At 33.9% G+C, this 23,081-nt stretch overlaps 1 protein-coding gene across 1 annotated transcript in view; it reads left to right on the plus strand.

The window, feature by feature from the left end:
• Nucleotides 1-23,081, plus strand: part of LOC133657636 (VPS10 domain-containing receptor SorCS1-like) — a 79,124-nt gene that overhangs the window by 6,862 nt on the left and 49,181 nt on the right. The window contains exons 2-5 of the mRNA XM_062059203.1: nucleotides 2,659-2,838; nucleotides 13,500-13,646; nucleotides 13,740-13,842; nucleotides 20,576-20,652. Coding sequence (XP_061915187.1) covers nucleotides 2,743-2,838; nucleotides 13,500-13,646; nucleotides 13,740-13,842; nucleotides 20,576-20,652 — 423 coding nt within the window. The 5' untranslated portion in view covers nucleotides 2,659-2,742. The remainder of the gene's footprint in view (nucleotides 1-2,658; nucleotides 2,839-13,499; nucleotides 13,647-13,739; nucleotides 13,843-20,575; nucleotides 20,653-23,081) is intronic.

Genomic DNA, 23,081 nt, shown 5'->3' on the forward strand with positions numbered 1-23,081 from the left:
TTTTTTACCTTGAAAATGATTGTTTTCTTTAAAAAAAAATGTTTGTCTTGAAAATAAACCTTTACCTTGAAATTCATTTTTTGTCATGAAAATCAACTTTTAAATTGAAAATCATTTTTTTCTTTCAAAAAAATGTTTTGTCTTGAAAATCAACTTTTACCTTGAAAATCATTTTTTGTCATGAAAATCAACTTTTACCTTGAAAATCATTTTTTGTCATGAAAATCAACTTTTACCTTGAAAATCATTTTTTGTCATGAAAATCAACTTTTACCTTGAAAATCATTTTTTTCTTTAAAAAAAAATGTCTTGAAAATCAACTTTTACCTTGAAAATAATTTTTTGTCATGAAAATCAACTTTTAAATTGAAAATCATTTTTTTCTTTAAAAAAAAAATGTTGTCTTGAAAATCAACTTTTACCTTGAAAATCATTTTTTGTCATTAAAATCAACTTTTACCTTGAATATAATTTTTTTCTTAAAAAAAAATGTTTGTCTTGAAAATCAACTTTTACCTTGAAAATCATTTTTTGTCATGAAAATGAACTTTTAAATTGAAAATCATTTTTTTCTTTAAAAAAAAAAATTGTCTTGAAAATCAACTTTTACCTTGAAAATCATTTTTTGTCATGAAAATCAACTTTTACCTTGAATATAATTTTTTTCCTTAAAACAATTTTTTGTCTTGAAAATCAACTTTTACCTTGAAAATCTTTTTTTTTTTCATGAAAATGAACTTTTACCTTGAAAATCATTTTTTGTCATGAAAATCAACTTTTACCTTGAAATTCATTGTTTTCTTTAAAAAAAAATGTTTGTCTTGAAAATCAACTTTTACCTTGAAAATCATTTTTTGTCATGACAATCAACTTTTACCTTGAAAATCTTTTTTTTCTTTAAAAAAAAAAATTAACATTCTTAATACAGTAAAAGTACAAAAAGTACACTTCTGATTGTAGAGTTCGGCCGAATTAGCAGTTAGCATGCGGCATTTAACCTGCAAAACAGCACCTTGCGCACATATTGGTGCTAATGAAAGTGTGGTAGCTGTCAATACGACGTATAGTTTGTTTATTTTAGTTTGTGACCATTAATACCAGAGGGTTGGGGTTTGGGTTTGGGTTTGGGTTTGGGTTAGGGTTAGGGTTGGGGTTGGGATTGGGGTTAGGGTTAGGGTTGGGATTAGGGTTAAGGTTAGGGTAGGGTTAGTGTTGGGGTTATTATGGTTATCTTTCTTCTATCACCTCATCCTCATTCCAAAATGTTGCTGCTAAAAGGTGAGCTTTGATGGCATTGCGACGTCTGTGTCGAGTGCTATGTTCGCCACTATCCAAGCGGAACAAACTATTTTTGATTGGGGAGCGGTTGTTGTCGTCGTCTTAATGTTCTTAACTTAATTCAAGCAACCTTATCATTGACCTTTGCAACCATATTTATTTTATATCAACATGTAGGTCATCTTTTTTATATTTGACACAATCAATTTTACATATTTCAATCAAACTTTATCTGTATAGCAATTTTCATACAAATAAAAAATAAATTATATATATATATATATATATATATATATATATATATATATATATATATATATATATATATATATATATATATATATATATATATATATATATATATATATATATATATGAAAGAAATAAAAAAAACAACAACAGTACTATACCTCTTGTTTTCATTGCATAAGTGCTGAGGAAAGGCTGGAAATAGCTATATAAATAGGATAAAATAAATTAATAAGATATAATATTAAGACATAAATTGCAGAAATGTTACATAAAAATGTAGTTAAAAACTAAAACAGGATTGAGTAAATTGGTATGTGGTAAATAAAAGCTAATAGATACTTCATAAACAGAGTTAAAATGATAATAAAAATCATAAGATATATGAGAGTATTTACTAGCGAATTCCTGCGGTAATTTTGATGGGCCTGCTATCTGTGCCGTGGCCCTCCGGCCGGGGGTCGCCGGTAGCCGCCGTACTTTTAGGATGGTGCCGAGTGTCTGAATCCGTGAGTTTTAGTTGTAACTGTACAAAATGAGCTATGGAGCTAGCCTGAAACGTTAGCATGCTTACATTCAAATGTAACGTGCCAAGTTATTTGACTCTGGGGTAAACGGGAGAAAATTTAGCTCCAAAAATATCACGCTTATATGTTAGCATGCAAGCAAGCTAACGTTAGCATGCTATCGGTTAGCTTGTGTCGAAAGTAGACAAAATGAGCTACGGGAAAGCATTGCTGAGCTACAAGAGGAGGTAATCTTGTCTTTTTGGTGTCAAAGCAAATCGTCCATTAAAAGGGTATGTACCCATTCAATTGGCCCATTTTTTATTTTATTCGTAAATAGCGTCACCATGGTAACACGGAATGCTGCCAACTTAAAGTACCGCCGTAGACGCGAGTGAGACCTTTCCAAGGGTATAACATATGTGAGGGTTCGTTGGCCGATCCGTCTCGTATTAATCGTAAGAGAAACGTGCGGAACTATAATAATACAAGTTGAAGTATGAGCAATAATAATATGGGCCTGCTTGCATAGTAGCAGGCCCATAAACTCCCTTATTACTTAGCAACCTGCACCAACCATTTACTGTCTTTGTCTGTCTTTCTTTCCTCATTCCTTTATTTGCAGGACTTGCAGATCATCAGCACCGACGATAACCAGGTGGTGGCCGCCATCCAAGACTGGCACCAGAACGACTCGTACAACCTCTACATGTCCGAGTCCCGGGGTCTGTTCTTCACGCTGATGCTGGAGAACGTGGTGAGCAGCGGAGGACCTGAGGGCAACATCATGATCGACCTCTACGAGGTTGGTGGTAACTCAAACATGTGCCAACACCCGGATTTTCCATCCTATCCCGTTATCGAATTATTAGAAACTACCGTATTTTTCCGACCAAAAGATACACCGGAATTTAAGGCGCATTAAAAGGGGTCATTTCATGATTATGTTTTTTTCTACATGTAACACGTCTCTTCAGGGTGTGTCGTTCGTCTTATCTACGTGCCTCCACATCGACAGCGTCTTCTCCCCGTAATCTTTGTTGTACCGGTAGTTTTTAGCACTTCCATAGCGAATCTACCGACGGATATATAAATAAGCTAGAGCTGTACGCTACTTTATATTAGAAATGGCAACAGCATGCCCTAGAAGGAGAAGATAGATGAAAAAAAAGGAGCTTTTTGACTACAATGGCGGATGCGGGCACATTCTCGCGACTTATGCAGATCCCAAATACAGATCACCAATAGGTAAGACAAGTTGGTTTTGCATAATATTGCGGAGCAAAACGGCAGACAATGTCTCCTAATTGTTGCCATTTTGGGGTCCGTCCATAATAATAAACCGGATGCTGAAGCACAGTACGTCTGACTATGGTAGTTGGAATGCGGCCACAATCCATCAAGCGGTGTGGCTTCGTAGCTTTCTAAAGTCGTGATAAAACATTTTGACAGTTTTTTGAGTGTAATGTTCTTAATTCATCAACGTTTTGGGCTTGCTTTGATAGCGTAATTTATTGAACAGGGGGCGTCAACCTGCAGTCCACACGTATCTCTTATGTGTGACGGCCATCTGCTGGTCACACTTATCATTACACCATGTACCAAGTAAAATTGCTTCAAGGTCGGTAAGCACAATCAGAATAAATAGGAGCATTAGGCGCACCAGAGAGAAAATTATTTCAAGTGCGCCTCATAGTCCGAAAGATACGGTGGTCAAAAAAAACATTGGGATTCACACCTGTGGCTGTAGGCAACCTCCTGTTGTGTTTAATAACTCCACATGATGGTAGGAGCTGCATTTGAAGTATAATCATCTCTTCAATTATTCCCCGTTTTCCAATTAAGTCAAAAATTAGACCTCTCAGCACATAATTACAGCATTTACAGTTCACTTTCATTATGTTTGACCTAATATTTGCACACTGTCCCTCTAATGTTATTTGAAATAAAATAATAATAATAATAATAATCAAAAAAAAAAATTCTTAAAATCTTAAAGCACTTTAAAAAAAAAAAAAAAAAAAAATCACCAGGCTACATAAAAAAACAGGTTTATTTTTGTAAATAAATAGATATATTGTCATGAATAAATACCTTTACGTTATAATTATTACGAATTTAGTATACTTTTATTTTATTTTATTTTAATTTTTTTTGCCATGATGACAAACAGATACCGAAGGCTAAATAATTTTTATTTTTGTAACTTTAATAATAAAAAGAAAGCCGTTTTCTACTAATTATTCGCCAATTACTCTTATTTGTTGTGTCGAATCCTACTAAATCCTCATGATATGAACAGCATTTACAACAATGAGAGTAAAAGAAAAAATGGAGTCCATGTGACTAATGCAGAATTAAAGGAGGAAACGGCTTCCTAATATTTGCACATTCTGTCCATGTAATGTTGTTGAAAATAAAATAATAATAAAATGAAACATTTCTCAAAATCTTACAGTTCTTAAAATTATTTTAAAAAAATCACATGAGACTACAGGTTTATTTTTTTCATAAATATTTATTACAAATCTAAAAAATATGTATTTTGTCATGGATAAATACATACATTTACGTAATAATTATTAAGAATTTAGTATAAAAATATTTAAATGTTTTTATTCTTTTTTTTTTCCCTTGGTGACAAACAGATACCGAAGGCTAAAAAAAAATGTTGTAGCTTTTATTATAACAACAAAAACGTGTTCCACTAATTATTTACTAATAACTCTATTTGTTGTGTCAAATCCTACTAAATACTCCCCAAAAATCTTACGGCACTTTAATATTCTTAAAAAAATATCACATGAGACTACATAAAAAACAGGTTTATTTTTTAAATAAATATTTATTAAAAATCTAAAAAAAATGTTTTTTCATGAATGAATACATACATTTACGTAATAATTATTTAGAATTTAGTATGAAAATATTTAATTTTTAATTTTTTTTCCATGATGACAAACAGATACTGAAGGCTAAACATTTTTTTGTGTGTAGCTTTTATTATAAAAACGAAACCGTTTTCTACACATTATTTACTAATTACTTTATTTGTTGTGTCAAATCCTACTAAATACTCCCCAAAAATCTTACAGCACTTTAAAAAATAAAAAAATAAAAAAATATCACATGAGACTACATAATAAAACAAGTTTATTTTTAAAATAAATATTTATTAAAAATAAAAAATATATATATTTTTCATGAACAAATACATACACTTAGGTAATAGTTATTAAGAATTTAGTATACAAATATTTAATTTATTTATTTATTTTTTCCATGACGACAAACAAATACTAATTACTCTATTTGTTGTGTCAAATCCTACTAAATACTCCCCCATACATTTACATAATAATTATTAGGAATTTAGTATAAAAATATTTAATTTCTATTTTTTTTTTCCATGATGACAAACAGATACCGAAGGCTAAAAAAAAATGTTGTAGCTTTTATTATAACAACAAAAACGTGTTCCACTAATTATTTACTAATTACTCTATTTGTTGTGTCAAATCCTACTAAATACTCCCCAAAAATCTTACGGCACTTTAAAATTCTTAAAAAATATATCACATGAGACTACATAATAAAACAGGTTTATTTTTTAAATAAATATTTATTAAAAATCTAAAAAAAAAAATTTTTCATGAATGAATACATACATTTACGTAATAATTATTTAGAATTTAGTATGAATATATATATATATATTTTTTTTCCATGATGACAAACAGATACTGAAGGCTAAACATTTTTTTGTGTGTAGCTTTTATTATAAAAACAAAACCGTTTTCTACTCATTATTTACTAATTACTTTATTTGTTGTGTCAAATCCTACTGAATACTCCCTAAAAATCTTACAGCACTTTAAAAAATAAAAAAATAAAAAAAATATCACATGAGACTACATAATAAAACAAGTTTATTTTTAAAATAAATATTTATTAAAAATCACAAATTTATATATTTTTCATGAACAAATACATACACTTAGGTAATAGTTATTAAGAATTTAGTATACAAATATTTAATTTATTTATTTATTTTTTCCATGACGACAAACAAATACTAATTACTCTATTTGTTGTGTCAAATCCTACTAAATACTCCCCCATACATTTACATAATAATTATTAGGAATTTAGTATAAAAATATTTAATTTCTATTTATTTTTTTCCATGATGACAAACAGATACCGAAGGCTAAAAAAAAATGTTGTAGCTTTTATTATAACAACAAAAACGTGTTCCACTAATTATTTACTAATTAGTCTATTTGTTGTGTCAAATCCTACTAAATACTCCCCAAAAATCTTACGGCACTTTAAAATTCTTAAAAAATATATCACATGAGACTACATAATAAAACAGGTTTATTTTTTAAATAAATATTTATTAAAAATCTAAAAAATATTTTTTTTCATGAATGAATACATACATTTACGTAATAATTATTTAGAATTTTGTATGAAAATATTATTACTATTTTTTTTTCCATGATGACAAACAGATACTGAAGGCTAAACATTTTTTTGTGTGTAGCTTGTATTATAAAAACGAAACCGTTTTCTACTCATTATTTACTAATTACTTTATTTGTTGTGCACTTTAAAAAATAAAAAAAATTAAAAAAAATATCACATGAGACTACATAATAAAACAAGTTTATTTTTAAAATAAATATTTATTAAAAATAAAAAATGTATATATTTTTCATGAACAAATACATACACTTAGGTAATAGTTATTAAGAATTTAGTATACAAATATTTAATTTATTTATTTATTTTTTCCATGATGACAAACAAATACTAATTACTCTATTTGTTGTGTCAAATCCTACTTAATACTCCCCCATACAATTACATAATAATTATTAAGAATTTAGTATAAAAATATTTAATTTCTATTTATTTTTTTCCATGATGACAAACAGATACCGAAGGCTAAAAAAAAATGTTGTAGCTTTTATTACAACAACAAAAATGTGTTCCACTAATTATTTACTAATTACTCTATTTGTTGTGTCAAATCCTACTAAATACTCCCCAAAAATCTTACGGCACTTTAAAATTCTTAAAAAAAATATCACATGAGACTACATAATAAAACAGGTTTATTTTTTAAATAAATATTTATTAAAAATCTAAAAAAACATACATTTACGTAATAATTATTTAGAATTTAGTATGAAAATATATATATATTTTTTTCCATGATGACAAACAGATACTGAAGGCTAAACATTTTTTTGTGTGTAGCTTTTATTATAAAAACAAAACCGTTTTCTACTCATTATTTACTAATTACTTTATTTGTTGTGTCAAATCCTACTAAATACTCCCCAAAAATCTTACAGCACTTTAAAAAATAAAAAAAATAAAAAAAATATCACATGAGACTACATAATAAAACAAGTTTATTTTTAAAATAAATATTTATTAAAAATAAAAAATATATATATTTTTCATGAACAAATACATACACTTAGGTAATAGTTATTAAGAATTTAGTATACAAATATTTAATTAATTTATTTATTTTTTCCATGATGACAAACAAATACTAATTACTCTATTTGTTGTGTCAAATCCTACTAAATACTCCCCCATACATTTACATAATAATTATTAAGAATTTAGTACAAAAATATTTAATTTTTATTTATTTTTTTCCATGATGACAAACAGATACCAAAGGCTAAACATTTTTTTGTGTGTAGCTTGTATTATAAAAACTAAACCGTTTTCTACTCATTATTTACTAATTACTTTATTTGTTGTGCACTTTAAAAAAATAAAAAAAATTAAAAAAAATATCACATTAAACTACATAATAAAACAAGTTTATTTTTAAAATAAATATTTATTAAAAATAAAAAAATATATATATTTTTCATGAACAAATACATACACTTAGGTAACAGTTATTAAGAATTTAGTATACAAATATTTAATTTTTTTTTTTTTTCCATGATGACAAACAAATACTAATTACTCTATTTGTTGTGTCAAATCCTACTAAATACTCCCCCATACATTTACATAACAGTTATTAAGAATTTAGTATACAAATATTTATTTTTATTTTTTTTCCATGATGACAAACAAATACTAATTACTCTATTTGTTGTGTCAAATCCTACTAAATACTCCCCCATACATTTACATAATAATTATTAGGAATTTAGTATAAAAATATTTAATTTGTATTTATTTTTGTCCATGATGACAAACAAATACTAATTACTCTATTTGTTGTGTCAAATCCTACTAAATACTCCCCCATACATTTACATAATAATTATTAGGAATTTAGTATAAAAATATTTAATTTTTATTTATTTTTTTCCATGATGACAAACAGATACCAAAGGCTAAACATTTTTTTTGTAGCTTTTATTATAAAAACACAAACGATTTCTACTCATTATTTACTAATTACTCTATTTGTTGTGTCAAATCCTACTAAATACTCCCCCGAAATCTTAAAACACTTAAAAAAAAAAATAAATAAATAAAAAAATCACATGAGACTACATAATAAAATAGGTTTATTTTTGTATTTATTAAAAATCAAAAAATATATATTTTTCATGAATAAATACATACATTTACGTAATAATTATTAAGAATTTAGTATACAAATATTTTAATGTTTTTTTTTTCCATGATGACAAAACAGATACCGAAGGCTAAACATTTTTTTGTGTGACTTTTATTATAAGAACAAAACCGTTGTCTACTCGTTATTTACTAATTACTCTATTTGTTGTGTCAAATCCTACTAAATACACCCAAAAATTCTTACAGCAATTTTTTAAAATACACAATAAAACAAGTTTACTTTTTCAATAAATATTTATTAAAATTCTAAAAAATATATATTTTTCATGAATAAATACATACATTTAGGTAATAGTTATTAAGAATTTAGTATAAAAATATTTAATTTATTTATTAATTTTTTCCATGATGACAAACAAATACTAATTACTAATTACTCTATTTGTTGTGTCAAATCCTACTAAATACTCATCCTACTAAATACTCCCCCAAAATCTTACAGCACTTTAAAAAAAAAAAAAAAAAAGTAAAATAAAATAAAAGAATTTAAAAAAAAATTAAAAAAAATACAAATATATATATATATATATATATATATATATATATATATATATATATATATATATATATATATATATATATATATATAAATGATAAATGGGTTATACTTGTATAGCCCTTTTCTACCTTCAAGGTACTCAAAGCGCTTTGACAGTATTTCCACATTCACCCATTCACACACTGATGGCGGGAGCTGCCATGCAAGGCGCTAACCAGCAGCCATCAGAGGCAAAGGGTGAAGTGTCTTGCCCAAGGACACAACGGACGTGACTAGGAAGGTAGAAGGTGGGGATTGAACCCCAGTAACCAGCAACACTCCGATTGCTGGCACAGCCACTCTACCAACTTCGCCACGCCGTCCCATATGTGTGTGTGTGTGTGTGTGTGTGTGTGTGTGTGTGTGTGTGTGTGTGTGTGTGTGTGTATATGTATATATATATATATATATATATATCACATGAGACTACACAATAAAACAGGTTTATTTTTGTATTTATTAAAAATAAAAAAATATTATTTTTTTTCATGAATAAATACATACATTTACGTAATAATTATTACGAATTTAGTATAAAAACATTTAAATTATTATTATTATTATTATTTTTTACCATGATGACAAACATATACCGAAGGCTAAATAATTATTTTTGTAGCTTTAATTATAAAAACAAAACAATACCGTTTTCTACTAATTATTCACTAATTACTCTCATTTGTTGTGTCAAATCCTACTAAATACTCGAGGGTTTGAGCAGCATTTACAACAATGAAAGTAAAAAGACAAGAATGGAGTCCAGGTGACTAATGCAGAATGAAAGGAAGGAAAGCCAGACTCCCTCGTCGTCCCAAAGGGACACCAGGAAACGGCTTTCTAAAATACGATCCCGGTACAACAACAACAACAACAACAACAACAACAACAACAAACTTCTTCTGCTGTCTTCATGGAGCAGATGTTGGTGCCATGCAGCATGTCACTCTTACATAAGTAGCAAGTAGTTCCGTGTTAGCAGTCGCACTCGCAGCCACCAGGCCTGCAAACATCTGTGTGTGCTGACAGACGTCACACATGGTTGCACACGCTACTGGCAGGCTTCATCAACAATGGCGCTGTCAATTTTTAACACGTAAAAAGCTCCTCGCCGCTATTGCAACATTGGTTCTATTGCTGCTGTGCCGTGCAGTACACAGAACCCAAAAGCAGTGAAGTTGTCACGTTGTGTAAATGGTCAATAAAAAGATAATACAATTATTAGATAATCCTTTTCAACTTATATTCAATTGATTAGACTGCAAAGACAAGATATTTCATGTTCACACTGAGAAACCTCTTTTTTTTTTTTGCAAATAATCATGAACTTAGAATTTAATGGCAGCAACACATTGCAAAGAAGGCATTTTTACCAGTGTGTTACATGGCCTTTCCTTTTAACAACACTCAGTAAAGGTTTGGGAACTGAGGAGACACATTTTTGAAGTGGAATTCTTTCCCATTCTTGCTTGATGTACAGCTTAAGTTGTTCAACAGTCTCCCTTCTCATATTTTAGCCTTCAATGTCTGGACTACAGGCAGGCCAGTCTAGTACCCGCACTCTTTTACTACGAAGCCACGTTGAGGTAACACGTGGCTTGGCATTGTGTTGCTGAAATAAGCAGGGGCGTCCATGATAACGTCGCTTGGACGGCAACATATGTTGCTCCAAAAGCTGTATGTACCTTTCAGCATTAATGGTGCCTTCACAGATGTGTAAGTTACCCATGTCTTGGCCACTAATACACCCCCATACCATCACACATGCTGTCTTTTACACTTTGCGCCTATAACAATCCGGATGGTTCTATTCCTCTTTGGTCCGGAGGACACGACGTCCACAATTTCCAAAAACAATTTGAAATGTGGACTCGTCAGACCACAAAACACTTTTCCACTTTGCATCAGTCCATCTTAGATGAGCTCAGGCCCAGCGAAGCCGACGGCGTTTCTGGGTGTTGTTGATAAACGGTTTTCGCCTTGCATAGGAGAGTTTTAACTTGCACTTACAGATGTAGCGACCAACTGTAGTTACTGACAGTGGGTTTTCTGAAGTGTTCCTGAGCCCATGTGGTGATATCCTTTACACACTGATGTGGCTTGTTGATGCAGTACAGCCTGAGGGATGGAAGGTCACGGGCTTAGCTGCTTACGTGCAGTGATTTCTCCAGATTCTCTGAACCCTTTGACGATATTACGGAGCGTAGATGGTGAAATCCCTAAATTCCTTGCAATAGCTGGTTGAGAAAGGTTTTTCTTAAACTGTTCAACAATTTGCTCCTGCATTTGTTGACAAAGTGGTGACCCTCGCCCCATCCTTGTTTGCGAATGACTGAGCATTCCATGGAATCTACTTTTATACCCAATCATGGCACCCACCTGTTCCCAATTAGCCTGTTCACCTGTGGGATGTTCCAAATAAGTGTTTGATGAGCATTCCTCAACTTTATCAGTATTTATTGCCACCTTTCCCAACTTCTTTGTCACATGTTGCTGCCATCAAATTCTAAAGTTAATGATCATTTGCAGAAAAAAAAATGTTTTATGAGTTTGAACATCAAATATGTTGTCTTTGTAGCATATTCAACTGAATATGGGTTGAAAGTGATTTGCAAATCATCGTATTCCGTTTATATTTACATCTAACACAATTTCCCAACTCATATGGAAACGGGGTTTGTACACTACCGTTCAAAAGTTTGGGGTCACATTGAAATGTCCTTATTTTTGAAGGAAAAGCACTGTACTTTTCAATGAAGATAACTTTAAACTAGTCTTAACTTTAAAGAAATACACTCTATTAGAGATGTCCGATAATATCGGCCGGCCGATATTATCGGCCGATAAATGCTTTAAAATGTAATATCGGAAATGATCGGTATCGTTTTTTTTTTATTATCGGTATGGTTTTTTTTTTTTTGTTTTTTTTAAAATTAAATCAACATAAAAAACACAAGATACACTTACAATTAGTGCACCAACCCAAAAAACCTCCCTCCCCCCATTTACACTCATTCACACAAAAGGGTTGTTTCCTTCTGTTATTAATATTCTGCTTCCTACATTATATATCAATATATATCAATACAGTCTGCAAGGGATACAGTCCGTAAGCACACATGATTGTGCGTGCTGCTGCTCCACTAATAGTACTAACCTTCAACAGTTAATTTTACTAATTTTCATTAATTACTAGTTTCTATGTAACTGATTTTATATTGTTTTACTTTCTTTTTATTCAAGAAAATGTTTTTAATGTATTTATCTTATTTTATTTTATTAATTTAAAAAAAAAAAAAGGACCTTATCTTCACCATACCTGGTTGTCCAAATTAGGCATAATAATGTGTTAATTCCACAACTGTATATATCAGTATCGGTATCGGTAATTAAAGAGTTGGACAATATCGGAATATCGGATATCGGCAAAAAGCCATTATCGGACATCCCTACACTCTATACATTGCTAATGTGGTAAATGACTATTCTAGCTGCAAATGTCTGGTTTTTGGTGCAATATCTACATAGGTGTGTAGAGGCCCATTTCCAGCAACTATCACTCCAGTGTTCTAATGGTACAATGTGTTTGCTCATTGGCTCAGAAGGCTAATTGATGATTAGAAAACCCTCGTGCATTCATGTTCACACATCTGAAAACAGTTGAGCTCGTTACAGAAGCTACAAACACTGACCTTCCTTTGAGCAGATTGAGTTTCTGGAGCATCACATTTGTGGGGTCAGTTCAACGCTCAAATTGGCCAGAAAAAGAGAACTTTCTTATGAAACTCGACAGTCTGTTCTTGTTCTTAGAAATGAAGGCTATTCCACAAAATTGTTTGGGTGACCCCAAACTTTTGAACGGTAGTGTATATCTAGAAAGGGTGGTCCTAAAGAAGGAGGCATTTTTCGGAGGTCCCCAGAAGTTCAGAACGACAAGAGTGTGTGTGTGTGTGTGTGTGTGTGTGTGTGCTGACAAAGCCGTGCAGCAGCAGTTAGCGCTCTAGTGAGAGTCACCATCGACAAAACAAAACTGGAAACATCTCTGGGGCTGTGGCAGATGTTGTTTTCATCCCGCACGGTCCTACAGATGGTCCAAAAAGTGCTCCTTGTCAGGAAAACTATCGCTTCCTGACATGTCTCGCTCCCTCAACTAGCGCATCGACTTTGCTTTAGTCTGAATTATTTATGCTTGTTTTTCCTCCCGCTCTCCCAACACCCTTTTTTTTTTTCTTGTGATTTTTTTTTTTCTCTCTCTCTCTTTTTTTTTTTTTTTTGATGTTAACGTTTCATGTTTGCAGGTTGCCGGCATTAAAGGCGTGTTCCTGTCAAATAAAGTTGTTGAGAACCAAGTGAAAACTTACATTACGTACAACAAAGGCAGAGACTGGCGGCTTCTGCGGGCCCCGGCGACGGATCTCCAGGGGAAGAGCGTGGATTGCGAGCAAGTGAGTGTCACGCCCGTCGCTCTTCTGACAACGACGGTGTTTTGAAAAACAACAACAGTTCACGCGTATTTTACATTTGTGTTTGCTTGTTAGCCGTACTGCTCCTTGCACCTGCACCTGCACGTGTCTGAGAATCCCTACACCTCCGGAAACATCGTCAGCAAAGACACGGCGCCGGGTGTTATCATCGCATCAGGTGAGGAGATTGTATCAACAAGTGCATGAAAAAGACCGGGTAAGGGTTTCATTTTAGCTGACTTTGTCATTTGAACATATTCAGTATCAGGCCCCTTCCACACTAAGTCGTTTAACCCCTTAAACGGGTGACGGTGTGGCGCAGGTTCAATCAATTCCTTTATTGTCATTGTCATAATAACACTTAAAGGCCTACTGAAATGAATTTTTTTTTATTCAAACGGGGATAGCAGATCCATTCTTTGTGTCATACTTGATCATTTCGCGATATTGCCATATTTTTGCTGAAAGGATTTAGTAGAGAACATCGACGATAAAGGTCGCAACTTTTGATCGCTGATAAAAAAAAAAAAGCCTTGCCTGTACCGGAAGTAGCGTGACGTCACCGGAGGAAGGACTCCTCACATTTCCCCGTTGTTTACAATGCGGCGAGAGAGATTCGGACCGAGAAAGCGACGATTACCCCATTAATTTGAGCGAGGATTGAAAGATTTGTGGATGAGGAAAGTGAGAGTGAAGGACTAGAGTGCAGTGCAGGACGTATCTTTTTTCACTCTGACCGTAACTTTGGTACAAGGGCTCATTGGATTCCACACTTTCTCCTTTTTCTATTGTGGATCACGGATTTGTATTTTAAACCACCTCGGATACTATATCCTCTTGAAAATAAGAGTCGAGAACGCGAAATGGACATTCACAGTGACTTTTATCTCCATGACAATACATCGGCGAAGCTCTTTAGCTACTGAGCTAACGTGATAGCATCGGGCTCAAATGCAGATAGAAACAAAATAAATAAACCCCTGACTGGAAGGATAGACAGAAGATCAACAATACTATTAAACCATGGACATGTAAATACACGGTTAATATTTCCCAGCTTGGCGAAGCTTAACAATGCTGTTGCTAACGACGCCATTGAAGCTAACTTAGCAAGGGGACCTCACAGAGCTACGATAAAAACATTAGCGCTCCACCTACGCCAGCCAGCCCTCATCTGCTCATCAACACCCGTGCTCACCTGCGTTCCAGCGATCGACGGAAGGACGAAGGACTTCACCCGATCATCCGGCGGCTAGCGTCGGCTAGCGCGTCTGCTATCCAAGTCAAAGTCCTCCTGGTTGTGTTGCTACAGCCAGCCGCTAATACACTGATCCCACCTACAACTTTCTTCTTTGCAGTCTCCATTGTTCATTTAACAAATTGCAAAAGATTCACCAACACAGATGTCCAGAATACTGTGGAATTTTGAGATGAAAACAGAGCTTTTTTGTATTGGATTCAATGGGGTACCAATACTTCCGTTTCAACGATTGACGTCACGCGCAAACGTCATCATATCGAAACGTTTTCAACCGGAAGTGTGGCGGGAACCCGGCCGTATTGGCATGTGTTGCAATGTTAAGATTTCATCATTGATATATAAACTATCAGACTGCGTGGTCGCTAGTAGTGGCTTTCAGTAGGCCTTTAAGTCATGCATGTCAACGAGATTTTGTTTGAGCTTTCTCTAGCATAGAAACTGCATTAAAGTGCAGGTTGACCATAGTTTACAGTTTAGTATTGTCAAGAAGATTGCGAATAGAGGGGCGCGGGGGTGGGAACAGTCAGGTGTCTGATGGGTGTTACATTGATGTTGCAGCTATGCAATGTCCAGAGCACAATTATTGAGGTGGTGAAGAGTGAGGTAATAAGATGGTCCGGGGCAGAAAAGGGGCAGGCTGTTCATTTAGCAGTCTCACAGCCTGGGGATACAGACTGTGAGACATTCTGGTGGTCCTGGCGCGAATCCATCTATACCTCCTTCCAGAGGGTAGCAGGTTGAAGAGGCCATGTGTTGGGTGGTATCTGTCCTTCAGGATGTTGTGTACTCGCTTTAGGCGGCGAGTTGTGTACATGGCACTCATCTCTGGGAGTTGGGAGAGTGGCCGTGTCAGCAACCTGAGGGTTCCTGGTTCGATCCCCACCTTCTACCAACCTCGTCATGTCCGTTGTGTCCTTGAGCAAGACACTTCACCCTTGGGTGGTGGTTAGGGCCTTGCATGGCAGCTCCCGCCATCAGTGTCCGAACTCAGTTTGTAAACGATCAATGAGTCCATTGAGACTGGAGGAGTTTAAGTATCTCGGGGTCTTGTTCCCGAGTGAGGGAAAGATGGAGAAGGAAATCAGCCGGAGAATTGGAGAAGCTGGGGCAGTATTGCAGTCTCTCTGCCGCACTGTTGTGACGAAACGAGAGCTGAGCCAGAAGGCAAAGCTCTCGGTCTACCGAGCTATCTACATTCCTACTCTCACCTATGGTCATGAAGTGTGGGTCATGACCGAAAGAATAAGATCGCGGATACAAGCGGCCAAAATGAGTTTACTCAGAAGGGTGGCTGGCATCTCCCTTAGAGATAGGGTGAGAAGTTCAGTCACCCGAGAGAGACTCGGAGTAGAGCCGCTGCTCCTTCGCTTGGAAAGGAGCCAGCTTAAGTGGTTCGGGCATCTCGTGCGGATGCCTCATGAGCGCCTCCCTACTGGGAGGAGACCCCGCGGCAGGCCAAAGACCAGATGGGGGGATTACATCTCCTCTCTGGCCTGGGAACGCTTCGGGATTCCCCAGGAGGAAGTCGCAAATGTTGCTCTGGAGAGGGAAGACTGGGGGTCTCTGCTGGAGCTGTTGTCCCCGCGACCCAATTCCGGGTAAGCGGTTGAAGATGGATGGATGGATGGATGGATGGATGGATGGATGGATGGATAGATGGATGAGTCCATACAAAGCTAAGAGCCGGAGATTCAAGAAATACACGACAGACTTACCCGTGTAAAAAATTATCCAAGGAGGGCGACCTTAAACGCTGGTTTAGTGTGGCTGAAACGAGGCTAAGGCTAAGTAATTATTTGTATAAGGAGTTATCCGGCTTAATGTAGACAGGGCTTCAGACCCACTAGGAGGATGCCCAAAGAGATGCATTGTGGTCCGACTTGTAGCTCAGGGTTTCAGAAAGCAGATCTTGTCAAGTGCCAAGACCAGAGCTGGGTCTCTACCTTGAAGGTAGAAAAGCGCTATACAAGTATAACCCATTTACCATTTAAACAAATAATTATTTATCCTAAGCCCCGTTTCAGCCACACTAAACCGGCGTTTAAGTTTCCCCACTTCGGACCAATTTTTACACGGCTAAGTGCGCCGTGTATTTCTTGGATCTCCGGCTCTCAGCTGTGCATGGACTCATTGATCGTTTACAAACTGAGTTCGGAGAAGAAGCGACGCCAGAAAGACCGCGCCCCACACAGGAAGTGACGTCAGAAAGAACGCGCCAAAGCCAGCTTCATAGTAAAGCGGTTCCCAGCAAGAAGACAAAAGCTGTCTTTGAACCTACCAAGAAGAAGGCTTGTACAACTCCACTGTGTAAGGAGGGAAGCAACATGAAGGTGTTTCTGTTTCTTTCATGTCTTGTAATCAACATAAAGATATCGTTTTAACCCAAGAACTACATAACGGAGAGAAGGCAGGATCTGCCCAAGTTCCAGACGACCTCTTTTTGAACTCTTTTAAGAACTTCTTCTTTACGAACCACTGTTTTACGACCTTTTCTGTGAACTGTTTACAGGCCTGGCCCTAACCAATCTGGCGCCCTAGGCAAGATTTTAGGTGGCGCCCCCCCACATCGGCAGTGAAGTGTATATACTTACAAGAAACCGAATAGCTTTGTCTTTGACCTTTTTTTTTACTCAAAGAAAGCAAATTAACATATTATATGAGAATGTTGTGTCATGATTATCTTTAACCGAATCACAGCCGTGCTCAAATTAAAAAACAGCATTCCCTATCATGTGACATTTCTTAATTAACATTAATGATGTGCACTTTAACAACTAAGCTTACAACTATACCTAATATATAAAGGGGTGGAAAAGTGACTATTACCTGCAGGGCAAACATTAGCTAACCAGAAGGCAATAACAATGTAAACAAAAAACACCTGCTTAAAAGATCTAATACATAAATGTCCCTGAGGAATGTAAGGTGGGAGTACTACTAATTACCCAACGTTACATTATTATTTTCCATAACAATTTAGCCCCCTCCACAATATTAACCCGACGTTAAAACAGAACTAGCTATTTATTGATTAGCAATTGCCGAATCATGTAACATTAGCTTAATGCTAAAAAGCCAGGTTACTATCACATTCTGTAACAGACAAATAATGTCATGTGGGCTAACGTTACCTACCTGCTACCTCTGTCTTTTTCTTGTTTCTCCTCCTCTTATTTTCTCTTTTTTCTTCCCTGGGCACCTGACAGTTTTGGCCGTTTTGACATCTTGTGTTGATTTTTTGATGTGGTAAGAGTCATGATACGGGAAGGGAGGGGGCGCACCATGCGGGGGGTTGGGGTGGGGGCGTAATGTTGTAACAAATAATATTTATATTAAATAGGCTTTACTTTGCATTTTAATTAACGTGGGATTATTTTTTGTATTATTAAATAATAGCACCAACTTTTTTTTCTTTTTTTTCTCCAACATTTGTGGCACTGGCGTGGCGCCCCCTGATGGACGGCGCCCTTAGCATTTGCCTATACGGCCTATGCCAGGCGCTGGCCCTGACTGCTTACGACCCCGTCCCTTTGGAAGCAGCTGTTAACATGTGGTCAGGGAAAATCCAAATAAAGGAGGAGGCATGCAATTTTTCGCCAGAGCGTGCTGAGACACTGTACGAGGGTACAGTGTCCAGGCGTCTCTCCTCAAATGGAGCCAAATTTATTTCTGTCTCTGTTTGATCCTTTGCTTCTTGTCCTGTTTAATAGATGTCATCAGTGTTTATACCTGACACAACCCTAAATGAAAGATGATGTATAAAGGAATACAACTGAGGAGGACAAATAATTCAAAAGAAGGAACATCCGTAAAAAAATATGTATTTTGTCATGGATAAATACATACATTTACGTAATAATTATTAAGAATTTAGTATAAAAATATTTAAATGTTTTTATTCTTTTTTTTCCCATGATGACGAACAGATACCGAAGGCTAAAAAAAAAAGTTGTAGCTTTTATTATGAAAACAAAAACGTGTTCCACTAATTACTCTATTGGTTGTGTCAAATCCTACTAAATACTCCCCAAAAATCTTACGGCACTTTAAAATTCTTTAAAAAATATCACATGAGACTACATAATAAAACAGGTTTATTTTTTAAATAAATTGCTATTAAAAATCTAAAAAAATATTTTTTTTCATGAATGAATACATACATTTACGTAATAATTATTTAGAATTTAGTATGAAAATATTTAATTTAATTTTTTTTTTCCCATGATGACAAACAGATACTGAAGGCTAAACATTTTTTTGTGTGTAGCTTTTATTATAAAAACGAAACCGTTTTCTACTCATTATTTACTAATTACTTTATTTGTTGTGTCAAATCCTACTAAATACTCCCCCAAAATCTTACAGCACTTTACAAAATAAAAAAAAAATAAAAAAATATCACATGAGACTACATAATAAAACAAGTTTATTTTTAAAATAAATATTTATTAAAAATCAAAAAAATATATATTTTTCATGAATAAATACATACACTTAGGTAATAGTTATTAAGAATTTAGTATACAAATATTTAATGTATTTATTTATTTTTTCCATGATGACAAACAAATACTAATTACTCTATTTGTTGTGTCAAAACCTACTAAATACTCCCCCAAACATTTACATAATAATTATTAAGAATTTAGTACAAAAATATTTAATTTTTTTTTTTTTTTTTCCATGATGACAAACAGATACCGAAGGCTAAAAAAAATTTTTTTGTAGCTTTTATTATAAAAACAAAACCGATTTCTACTCATTATTTACTAATTACTCTATTTGTTGTGTCAAATCCTACTAAATTCTCCCCCAAAATCTTACAACACTTTAAAAAATTAAAAAAAATCACATGAGACTACATAATAAAACAGGTTTATTTTTGTATTTATTAAAAATTAAAAAATATATATTTTTCATGAATAAATACTTACATTTACGTAATAATTATTAAGAATTTAGTATAAAAATATTTTAATGTTGTTTTTTTTTCCATGATGACAAAACAGATACCGAAGGCTAAAAACATTTTTGTGTGACTTTTATTATAAAAACAAAACCGTTGTCTACTCGTTATTTACTAATTACTCTATTTGTTGTGTCAAATCCTACTAAATACTCCCCCAAAAATCTTACAGCAATTTTAAAAACATTAAAAAAATGAAATAAAATACACAAAAAAACAGGTTGACTTTTTCAATAAATCCGACATGAACATTCGTCATCAACAAAAGTTAGCTTCTGTTTCTTCGTGCTGTTAATTATCTGTCTAGCTGCACACGCTGGAAAGGAGTAGGAAGGGCAGAATAATGAGTTTATTGACAGTGCAGCGTGGAAGCTGGTGTGTTTACTTTGTAAATAAGTAAATGCAATCTTAAAGAATAAAAACCCGCAGCTCCTGAGACCTTGGGCTCTCGGAACTAAACTAAAGAGAATAGCCCTGCTGTACAGCTTGTATAGCACTATACAGTAGATGCATTATCTACTAAAAATGGTTTACCACACAGCTATAAGATATCAGGCAACGGTAGGAATGGCTACTGAGAGCGGACTCAGCCAAACTACCTTTAAATTAATGTTGCAGTTTCCAATGCCCACACAGAAATTGACTCCAAAATAAATAACAATACAGGTGTGCTTTTGTGTGCAGGTGTGGTCGGACCTGAGCTGAGCACCTCCAATGTCAGCATCTTCATCACTTTTGATGCCGGCAACACGTGGAAAGAGGTAAATTATGCTGACTGTAAGACGTACGTAATACCTACTCTAGTTCATAACATGTGCAGTAATTGACTTGTTGCAGCTGTGAATAGTGAGCATGCCTTATTAGCTGTGGTTAGTAGCAGTATGAAGTACAGTATTGCAACATTTTAAAGATAATAATGCTCAGTTTTGATTGACACGTGTTGTTAATGTGACGGTTGTTTGCAGACGTGTGCAACTTCTAATAATATATATTTTTCGCTAAAATAGGCACCCAAAATATTACCACGATGGCGTGGTAAAATGTCGTTCTTCACCACTGCGGATGCCATTATCATTATCCTTGGTGGTGTAATGGTATATTGTGTATTTCATAGCAGAGGGTATGATTTTGATTACCAGCCAAGGTTGCATCAGAAAGACCATCTGGTGTAAAAAAAAAAAAAAATCAACCCAAAACCTTCAATGTCATTTACTCACTCTGACAACCACTGCCAAGGTTCAAATGGAGTGGAAAAGCTACATGACATTTAAAAAGATATATAATAGTTATAGTGATAGCAATATTTTTTTCTACAAAAGCCAAAAGCAGTGAAGTTATCACGTTGTGTAAATGGTAGATAAAAAGAGAATACAATGATTTGCAAATCCCTTTCAACCTATTTTGGAAAATCAATAGTCAAATCAAAGTCACAACCCAAGATTGATTAAACGTCGTCAAAAAGCATGTTGTTTCAACCTTGTATTTGTGTTGTAGAATATTGGTTGGGAAATGACCAAATTTCAATGGTCAGTTCAACGTCAAAACTCAACATTGATTAAACGTTGTCAAAAAGGATAATGTTTCAACATTGTATTTGTGCTGTAAATTGTTAATCACAAAACGACCCAATTTCAATGGTCAAATCAACGTCAGAACCCAACATTAAATTAATGTTGTTGCAACGTTGTGTTCTTCCTGTAGAATACTGGTTGGGAAATGACCAACATTTCAACGGTCAAATCAACGTCAGAACTCAACATTGATTAAACGTTGTCAAAAAGGATAATGTTTCAACATTGTATTAGTGCTATAAATTATTAATCGCAAAACGACCAAATTTCAATGGTCAAATCAACGTCAGAACCCAACATTAAATTAATGTTGTTTCAACGTTGTATTTGTCTTGTAGAATATTGGTTGGGAAACGACCAAAATTCAATGATCAAAATCAACGTCAAAACCCTACATTGATTAAACGTCGTCAAAAAGCATGTTGTTTCAACGTTGTATTTGTGTTGTAGAATATTGGTTGGGAAATGACCAAATTTCAATGGTCAAATCAACGTCAGAACCCAACATTAGATAAATGTTGTTTCAACGTTATATTTGTGTTGTAGAATATTGGTTGGAAAATGACCAAATTTCAATGGTCTAATCAACGTCACAACCTAACATTGAATAAACGTTGTCAAAAAGCATGTTTTTTAAACGTTGTATTTGTGTTGTAAAATATCGGTTAGAAAATGACCAAATTTCAATGGTCGAATCAACGTCAGAACTAAACATTGATTAAACGTTGTCAAAAAGGATAATGTTTCTACGTTGTATTTGTGCTGTAAATTATTAATTACAAAACGACCAAATTTCAATGGTCAAATCAACGTCAGAACCCAACATTAAACTAATGTTGTTTCAACGTTGTATTTGTCTTGTAAAATATCGGTTGGGAAATTACCAAATGTCAATGGTCAGATCAACGTCGGAACCCAACATTGATTAAACGTTGTTAAAAAGCATGTTGTTTCAACGTTTTTATTTGTTTTGTACAATATTGGTTGGAAAATGACCAAAATTCAATGGTCAAATCAACGTCAGAACCCAACATTAGATAAATGTTTCAACGTTATATTTGTGTTGTAGAATATTGGTTGGGAAATGACCATATTTCAATGGTCTAATCAAAGTCACAACCTAACATTGAATAAACGTTGTCAAAAAGCATGTTGTTTCAACGTTGTATTTGTGTTGTAGAATATTGGTTTGAAAATGACCAAAATTCAATTGTTAAAATCAACGTCACAACCCGAAATTGAATAAAAGTCGTCAAAAAGCATGTTGTTTCAACGTTGTATTTAAGTTGTAGAATATTGGTTGGAAAACGACCAAAATTCAATGGTCAAATAAACGTCAGGACGCAACATTGAATACATGTTGTTTCAACGTTATATTTGTGTTGTAGAATATTGGTTGGGAAATGACCAAAATTCAATGGTCAAATCAACGTCAGAACCCAACATTAAATAAAAGTTGTTTCAACGTTGTATTTGGGTTGTAGAATATTGGTTGGGAAATTACCAAATTTCAATGGTCAAATCAATTTCACAACCTGACATTAAATAAACGTCGTCAAAAAGCATGTTAGTTCAACGTTGTATTTGTGTTGCAGAATATTGGTTGGAAAACGACCAAA

Source organism: Entelurus aequoreus, linkage group LG09, assembly GCF_033978785.1.
Source record: "Entelurus aequoreus isolate RoL-2023_Sb linkage group LG09, RoL_Eaeq_v1.1, whole genome shotgun sequence".
NCBI lineage: Eukaryota > Metazoa > Chordata > Actinopteri > Syngnathiformes > Syngnathidae > Entelurus > Entelurus aequoreus.